General features: G+C 38.7%; 1 protein-coding gene across 1 annotated transcript; it reads left to right on the plus strand.

The window, feature by feature from the left end:
* The first annotated feature begins 1,546 nt into the window (after positions 1 to 1,546).
* On the plus strand, positions 1,547 to 2,230 carry LOC110878424 (calcium-binding protein CML38). Its single transcript, XM_022126725.2, has one exon. It carries the CDS (start codon positions 1,581 to 1,583, stop codon positions 2,010 to 2,012), a length of 432 nt encoding a protein of 143 aa, XP_021982417.1. The 5' UTR covers positions 1,547 to 1,580; the 3' UTR covers positions 2,013 to 2,230.
* Positions 2,231 to 9,696: the final 7,466 nt, after the last annotated feature.

A 9,696-nucleotide genomic window follows, 5' to 3' on the forward strand; every position in this document is an offset into this window, starting at 1 on the left:
CCGTTTAGGAAACCATGCATTTAACTTTTATTTTTGAGTAAATTACAAATATCGTCCTTTATGTATGTCACTTATTGCAAACTGTGTCCTTTGTCTTCAATAATGACAGAAAACGTACTCAATGTTTGCAAACCCTTGCAAGTTATGTCCTTTAGCCCTAACTCGGTTAATTTTTGTGGTTAAATCTAACCAAATGGACCCCATATGAGGGTAGTTTTGTGGTTAAATCTGACCAAATACACCTCACATGAGAGTAAAATGACCAAAATACCCTCATGTGGGGTCCATTTGGTCAGATTTAACCACAAAAATTTAACTGACTTAGGGCAAAAGGACATAACTTGCAAAGGTTTGCAAACATCGAGTACGTTTTCTGTAATTATTGAAGACAAAGGACACAGTTTGCAATAAGTGACATACGTAAAGGACGATTTTTGTAATTTACTCTTTTAAATTTTTTACTTTTTTTTCAGTTTAGGGGTATAAAGTTATGTATATATATGTTACTAGTATTAAGCCCATGCGTTGCAGCGGTTGTCATAAAACTGTGTTAAGTAGTAGCAATACTATACCATTGTCAGCGACCACCAATACCGGAAAAGCTCATAAAAACAAAATAATTAAAAACGGGATAAAATAACATCGAGCGAAAAGCAGACGTAAAATATTTGAATCACGCACCCTCGTTTCTGAGAAATTAAACCGAAACGTAAAATATAGAAAAAAATAACTAAGTCTATCCAGGACCCGCGTGTTGGACGAACTTGTCAAACGCAGAAAAATAGATGTGACGCGACGGGCCAGTTAAACGGGAAAAAAATATACGAAAAATGTTGAACCCAATACGCACGTTGCGGTGCGTTAACTCACAAAATTTAGAACGAAACGAAAAACTTGGAAAAGATGAAAAGTATGGTGGACCAAAATTGAAAATAAAAAAAAGTTAGGATTAAATTGCAAAAGATGAAAAACTTTGGGTTAAAAGTATAAAAACAAAGGGTCTAAATTGCAAAATTAAAGTTATTTATTAATTTTAAATCAAGATAAGGATAAAAATAAGTGATATCTATATATTGGTTATTAATTAATATTGATATTAAAATAAATTTATTAAACAAATATAAATAAAATTTATAAGGTTGAAGGAGAGAATGACATGTGTAATTATTTAGAGTCTTTTATTACAAGTTAGATTAGATTAGATTTTGATACGAACAATCAATCGCTAACTTGCCAAAAACAGAACAATAAAACTGTAAAACCGTCAAAACTGTTCTGTTGGATTTATATTTTTCTATAACTATAGTTAATGATCCAGCACAACATTTTCGTGAAGACCGGCCTAGCTGGACACTACGTCGACCCACGTATGAAAGAAATTTGTCTAGAATACGGCGAGGGTCCATTTCGTAGTAATTTCTTAAAATTAATATTCTTTTTTCAACTTGTCATATTAGTCAACCACGCGCAAACATTGTTAGGACCTGCAGCCCTAAGTATATATATAACTCAAATTCTCATCAAGAAAATCAATAAACACATAAACAGTTAACATTCTTATATTCATTTTTGGTGTGTAAATGGACAAACAACAACAATACAAACGTGTATTTAGCCATTTGGACAAAAATGGTGACGGCAAACTATCGCCACCGGAGCTCCAAGTTTGCATGGGGAAGATCGGTGAAGAGTTGTCGTTGGAGGAGGCGGAGATGGTGGCACAGTTGATGGACTCTGACGGTGATGGGTTGTTGAGCTTCGACGATTTGGTTAAAGTGGTTGAAGGCGCAAATGAGGATGAGAGAGTGAATGACTTAAAAATGGCTTTTAAGATGTACGAAGAAAAAGAGGGTTGTGGTTGTATAACTCCCAAAAGTTTGAGGAGAATGCTTAGTAAATTAGGCGAGTCGCGAACCGTCGACGAGTGTGAGTTGATGATTACGACGTTCGACCTCGATGGCAATGGGGTCGTTGATTTCGAAGAGTTTCATCACATGATGGCATGCTCGTGAGTGTTATACTAATTGATTCAACGTACAAAACAGATGGTTGCATGCATGGCATGATTAACTGAGATATATATATTTAATTTATTTGTTATTTCATTCTTCTACGGATCATAGTTGTTCCTGTGATTACTGACTGCATTGTGTGTTGTTTTGTATTAATCCTCGAGTTGTAAATATCCTTTTTGCAGTTAGTTGTATATATACCATTCTTATATGTTGTATTTTGTATACTTACATACCGCTTTTATGGCTTTATCAAGTTCATAATTTCAAGATTCGGTGGGTGGTGCATCGAATGGCCTGGTTTTTGCAGAATTCCAGGTTTTTAGATTTCTATCCAAGTAGTTTGTTGCGTATGTAATAAGTATCGGGCAGTGTGGTCTAGTGGTTTGGTACTTGCTTCCCATAAAAGTATTGTGTGTTCAAATCCTTACAAGTGTAAGGTTAGATGGTATTTAGGTGTAAAAAGTTATTGTTCAAAGAAAAAAAGTATCGGGTCGGTTTGCAGATTTCCGGAATTCTCTATAAGCATGGTCTTGGTAAACAACCACGATGCACATTATAGTTCGGGCGAGCACTAAAGTCTTCGTTTCCAAAGGCCTAAGTGTGACACTTTAATCAAATCCCATGCTGGTATGTTCAACCATCGGTCATAAGAAAATCTTCGTGTTTCGGACATGTTGATTGTGGATGATTGGAGAACTCTTAAGTACCCTGAGTAGAAACAATCCATGATGGATGAACTTCTACGGATTTTTCAGTTAGAGAAGCAAAAATTATGTTGCAAGCTCGTTTCGAAGACTATAGGGGGTGGAGTCGAGAAGAAGTGCGGGAGGGCTGATCTAGTAGTCCGGAGGAGGGGGAACCCCCCTTGACGGGGATTCGGTGCAATAGTGGAGCTGGCCCCAACCTCCCTGGCCCCTCTCTCTCTTCTATTCTCTGTCTCAAATTGGTAGTTAGGGGAAGGGGAAGGGTAAGGGTAAGGGTAAGGGTAAGGGTAAGGGGATGAGGGGTAAAACCATCTCTTTGATGGGGATAGAGAGGAATGTGATGACATGGAGGTGATGTAGAGAGTAAGGGTCGAAGGTAATTATCAAACACACACCGTATAACCTATGATTCAAGATCAAGAATAAATCGGGAGGATTTATTGCTTTTATCATTATTTGAGTTTCACGTTGTTCGCTCGATCTCCCCCACTGAATGCAATCGGACCACCAAATCACTTTATAGTTAGAGTTATTGGTTTTTTTTTTTTTTTTTTTTTTTTTTTTTTTTTTTTTTTTTTTTTTTTTAAGTTTACACGTAAATAAATAAAAAGAAAAAAACAAAAAAAAAATAATTTATGATTAGAAATGCAGGGTGGAGATACAATAGCAAGTTTATTTGGTTAGGAAGGCTAGAAAGTGATCTTGACCATCCATTTAGTTAATCAAGGTCTAAGATTAAATGATGGAAATTGAAGGGAAGAAAAGAGGCGCGTGAGTTTGTTTAGGGGCATTCTAGTCAATCCAAACCAATAGTTTCTCTCTCCTTCAATTCCCCCCATTTTTTAAACGTTAATAATTCTTTTATACGACATTATTTTTTTATAAAAATTGCACCAAAAAAACGAGTGTTTTTTTATCTTTAAAACGAGTATACTATTGCTATATTTTCAAAAAAAATTTAAAACCCAGTTGCGTAAAACGCAATAGAAAAACCCCCAGTTACGTAAAACGCAATGAAAAAAAAACCCTAAAAAATGATATTTTTCTAAAACGCAATGCAACAAAAACACAAAGAAATGACTTATTTGTAAAACGCAATGGCCAGAAAACACAAAGAAATGTCTTATTTCTAAAACGCAATAGCCTAAAAACTCAAAAGAAAATGTACTTTCTAAAACGCAATAGACTAAAAACACATAAAAAAGTGTTTTACCTAAAACGCAATGCACCAAAAACACAAAGAAATGTCTTATTTGTAAAACGCAATGGCCAGAAAACACTTAAAATGTCTGTTTTCTAAAACGCAATGGACTGAAAACACATAAAAGTGTTTTACCTAAAACGCAATGTACCAAAAACACAAAGAAATGTCTTATTTGTAAAACGCAATGGCCAGAAAACACTTAAAAATGACTCATTCTAAATCGCAATGGACTGAAAACACCTGAAAAATGTGTTTTACCTAAAACGCAATGACTAAAAACACTTCAAAAATGTGTTTTACCTAAAACGCAATGACTAAAAACACTTAAAAATGTGTTTTTTTTCTAAAACGCAATAGCCAGAAAACACATAAAACTCTCTTATTTCTAAAACGCAGTGGACACATAAAACTGTCTGGGAACTGTCTGTGAATTGTTTGTGAACTGTCTGAATTGTCTACAAATTACTGTCTTTGAAATGAGCCAATTTCTGAAAAATTAATTTTTATGATGCATTTTTATTACAGCAACCCCTGGGACCCCGCTAGGGGCTTTGCCCCTTGGACCCCGCCAGGGGCTGCCGCCCCTGGGACCCCGCTACTAGGGGCGCTGCCTTCGAACCCCAACCATGATCGTAAAACGCAATGACTAAATCAAAAACCCAGATCGTAAAAATGGAATTAAAGAATTTCTTACGTGGATCGAAGTGATTTCTTCAACAATTGACGAATTTTGAATGATTGAAACACTTATCAGCGCTCGAATCGAACGAATCGAGTGATTATCTCCAAAATCACCGGAAAAAACGAGATTTTTTATGAAATTAAACTGGGTTTTCTTCAAAAAAGCTGAAGAACACGTTGATCGGGTGTTTGAATCATTGATTGGTGATGAAAATCGCACTATAATGTAGTGATTATTGAGATAGAAAGTGAAAAAATGGTTGAAGATGGTGGGTTTTGAAAATGATGGGTTTTGAAGTTACTGGGTTTTGAAAAGGAAGAAGAAAGGGTTGGATTGACTAAAATACCCTTTTTCTTTATTTTAAATGTTGCCACATGTCCTAATCCTATTGCTTCCTACACTTCCTAGCCAAAATAAACTTCCTATTTGATCTTTTCCCTAGAAATGCATTGTTGAAATTTTGTAGGTATCTCCTCTAAAACCTTCTTACCTTAAATCTATAAACTTTGATTGAATCAAGGATGCTATTCTCATTATTTACAAATCAATATATAGTGGTACAAGAATGAATACAATAATTACAAGAGCTTGATTCTAGGAAGAAAATTATGCAATGGTTACAAATCTTCTAGGGAGAGAATTATGCAATGGTTACAAATCTAGTTGACTAAGTAAATGGAATGATAATGGAGAATAATTTGCAATTAATGGTGACTTAATTTGTGGTGTTGATACGCCCCCGCAAGATGGAGGATCCATTGGAGACTCCAATCTTGGACCGAAAGGACAGGAAAGCTGCCCGTGGAAGCGGTTTGGTGAGGACATCCGCAAGTTGATCCTTTGAGCTGACGTGAAGGATTTTAAGTTGCCCGGAGTTGACTTGTTCCCGTACAAAGTGATAGTCCAAGGCTATGTGTTTCATGCGTGAGTGGTAAACTGGATTGGCACATACATAGGTGGCCCCGATGTTGTCACAGTATAATGAGGGAGTGCTCACAGGTGGTAAACCCAGTTCATGGAGTAAATTTTTAACCCATAACAGTTCAGCAGCGGCATTAGCAAGGGGTTTGTACTCAACTTCGGTTGAGGATCTAGAGACAGTTTTTTGTTTTGCAGATTTCCAAGAGATGATATTGGACCCAAGGTATAAAAGATATGCTGTGGTTGACCGACCTCCATCATTAATGCCGCCCCAATCCTAGTCCGAGAAGGCTTGCAAGTTAAGGTTGGTGTTGCGTTTCAAGAACAACCCGTGATGTACCGTTCCTTTCAAGTATCGGAGTACCCGTTTAAGAGCTTGCCAGTGTGATTGTTTGGGAGAGTGCATGAATTGAGATAATTTTTTGATGGCAAATGAGATGTCTGGACGGGTGAAGGCAAGGTACTGTAGAGTACCAACTAGTTTTCGGTAAGGGGTGGGGTCAATGGGAGGAGAGGAATCATTAGGAGAGAGTGGATCAGATGTGCTCAAAGGAGTGAGAACCTCTTTTGCACCATCCATTTTAAAGGTGGTGAAAACATCTTGAATGTGGCGATGTTGAGAAAGAAATAAACCATGAGGCGTAGGAATGACTTCGATTCCTAGGAAGTGATGGAGAGGGCCTAAGTCTTTGATGGAGAATTATTTGCTTAGGGCTTGAACAAATGAATCCATGAAGGAATTATGATTTCCTGTAAGGACAATGTCATCAACATACATAAGGAGGTAGCAAGTGATATCCCTGGAGTTGTAGACAAAGAGAGAGAAATCAGAGAGACATTTTTTAAAACCAAAACTAACGAGAAAGTTGGTTAGTTCTATGTACCTAGCACATGGTGCTTGTTTAAGTCCGTAAAGGGGTTTTTTTAGTTTGCAAATGTGACGCGGGAATTCCGTGTTTGTAAACCCGGGAGGGTCCCATGAAGAAACGCATTGTTAACATCAAGTTGGCGTAAAGGCCACCCTTTTGAAAGAGCAATGGAGAGGACGGTTCAAATGGTAACGGGTTTAGTAACCGAGCTAAAGGTTTCATGGTAGTCTTTTCCAAATTGTTGGTGAAACCCTTTCGCTACTAGACGTGCTTTGTATTTGTCGATAGTGCCATCGGGTTTGCGTTTAATGCGGAACACCCATTTGCAACCAATGGGAGTTTGGGTGGTGTGAGGTACAAGTTCCCATATGTTGTTTTGGATGAGGGCATTATATTCAAGATCCATGGCGTGACGCCAATCCGGATCATTCAAGGCTTAAGTATAGGTGGACGGTTCAAGGGACACGGGTAATGGATGAATGGTGGTGGAGTTGACAAAGTTAGAGTTGTAGTATTTGGGGTTGGGTTTGGGTTGTCGACGAGGTGGTGGAGTTTAGGTGTTTGGAGGGTCAAGTTGATGGTATTGTGAGTTGGGTGAGTTGATTGGTGTAGAGGTGGTGGAACCGGTGGGTGAAGTGGGCTGGCCAGTGGGCTCGGGCATTGGGTCGAGAGGGGAGACGGTGGAAGGGGAGGGTGGTGTATGGGTCGGGTAGGTTGGAGATATGCCGTGGAGTTGTAAGAGATATGATACTGGGCAGTGGGAGGTTTGGTGAGGTGGGGTGGTTGGTTGGGCTTCGGTTGCTGTGTATTGTTGGGCTTCGGGTGATGGAGTGGGTTGGGTAGAGTGGGAAGTGTGAACAGTGGGTGGAGAGATTTGGGCAGGAGATGTAGGCGGTGGGGAGGGAATGGGAACCGAGGGTGTCGGGTTTAAAAAGGTGTCAAAGGACATATGTAGAAGGTTGGATTTAGTTGTTTGGGATGGAAAGATGTGGGGAATGAATTGAACATGTCGAGAGTGATAAAGTTTTTGATTAAGAGGGTCATAGCATTTGAATGCCGCCTTAGAGGAGGAGTATCCAAGAAAGATACATGCAGTGGACCGTGATTGTAGTTTTGAAGTGGCATATGGTTTTAGCCACGGGTAACAAAGGCAAACAAAAGGTTTAAGTTTGGAATAGGTAGGATCGGTTTTGAACAACACATCATAGGGGGATTTGTTGTGGAGAATGGGTGTAGGTAAACGGTTTATGAGGTGAGGAGCGGTTTGAAAAGCATGAGACCAAAAATGTTGTGGTAAATGGGAGTAGTGGAGTAATGCGAGGCCGGTTTCAACAACGTGTTGGTGACGTCGTTCGGCAATACCGTTTTGTTTCGGTGTGTGAGGTGGTGTCGTGTAATGGGAGATATCTTGAGAGGCAAGATATGGTGAGGGACCCACATATTCACCCCCATTATCAGTGAATAACGCAACAATGTTGGTTTTTAAAAATTTTTCAACAAGAGATTTAAATTGTGGAAAAAGAATTTTGACATCAAATGTATTTGGAAAATAGTCAACAAAAATGACATAGTATTTAAAGCCATCTATTGACGTTTTTACGGGACCCCATACGTCAGAGTAGAGAAGTTGAAGTGGCTGATTAGCAACAAAAGAATTATTGCCAAAAGGTAGTTTGTGGCTTTTATTTGGGGGCTGTTTGGCAACATCTGAATGGTTAAGTGCTGAACCAGTAAGAGGTCTGAACCATTAAGTGCTGAACCAGTAAGAGGTCTGAACCATTAAGAGCCTGTATAATGCTTAACCGTTAAGAGGCAAATGTCTGACAAATTCAGATTAGAGGTCTTAACCATTCAGACTCTGTATAAATCTTAACCATTCAGAGGCAAATGTCTGAACCATTCAGACATCTGCTCGTGAAATAAACAGTCTGAACCATTAAGTGCTGAACCAGTAAGAGGTCTGACTCATTAAGAGCCTCAATAAGAGGTAAACAAACAGCCCCTTAGTGAACATGAAGTACAATGAAAAGACTCATGGGTCACCTTATTACTACGAAGTCCTAATCTAGAAATTAAAGACTTAAGCACTTGAAGCGATGGATGTCCAAGTATGTGGTGCCACATGAGAAGAGAGTTTGTTTGGGTGTTGTTGACTTGAGGAGACAAGGAGATTGGTCCATAGTAGACATCATTGACGTTCACTCCCCGCATGAGACGCGCCCCCGTGCTGTGACAACCCTCACCAAATCAGGTATCCGTACGAATTAATTAATATTTAATTAGTGCTTAATTACTGTGCTTGCCTAAAATTGTGGTTAAACTGCTACTTGATTTCTGCTACATGCATATACATGCGTCATACCTTATTGCTAACATTTCATTTATTTACACAGAACTATAGTGACAAACTTGATGCACAGTAGCACAATGAACGGATAACCCAATAAACGTGCTGACATAGCCAGCACCAGACAGACACTGTCTCTAAGGCCAGTATGAGCCGGGAATAGTTTACTACACTAGTAGGAAGTGTAGGGAGGTGAGGATTGTAGAACTGCGTCACTAGGTATTAGTTATAGTAACCGGATGTGCCTAAAACATGATTTAAACACAAAATCCTGCACTTTAATACAAAATTCAGCATTTAATATAACTAGTACAGTGCAAAAACATGGGAAAATAATACTAGACACTTTCCAAAGTGTCGGTAATCCTTTGTGTCACTAAAAATAATATTAAGGACACTTTAAATGCTTATTAAGCACTTAAACGGAGCAGTATCCAACCGAACAACCGGACTTAACCCGGGACATAAAAATATTGTCATTGACATTGTTTTTCTTTTCTGGGCCAGTTAGGGTCCCCGAATACCCTAACACCCGTTATAACTTACAACACACATCATACACTAATTAATCTCTAACTAACTAACTAACTAACTAACTAACTAACTAGTGCCTAACTATCTAGTTCAACATCAACCAACCCCCCCTCCTTGACCGATTCGGTCCCCCAAGGGGACACACCTTTGTCCTTCTTTGATTTTTATAATCACCAATGTTTATTATCTTGATGGCATATTACCTAATGGTTATTAGTGAAATGGGTCTATAAATAAACCTAAGAGTTAGAAACTTTCATTTACACTAACCAACTCACTCCAACTCTCTCTCTCTCTTTCCCTCTTGACCGTCCGTCACCACCACACCACCCTACCACCGCCATCGAGCCTCCTACAAGCAAACCATACATACTCAAAGGTGTTAAAGATCATACAATCAAGCTCGGTGCTTACGGAATC

This window comes from Helianthus annuus, chromosome 9 (assembly GCF_002127325.2).
Source record: "Helianthus annuus cultivar XRQ/B chromosome 9, HanXRQr2.0-SUNRISE, whole genome shotgun sequence".
Lineage (NCBI taxonomy): Eukaryota > Viridiplantae > Streptophyta > Magnoliopsida > Asterales > Asteraceae > Helianthus > Helianthus annuus.

Bases quoted from the DNA above. Each gene is read 5' to 3' on its own strand.
- LOC110878424 (XM_022126725.2), top strand. From the start codon at position 1,581: ATGGACAAACAACAACAATACAAACGTGTATTTAGCCATTTGGACAAA.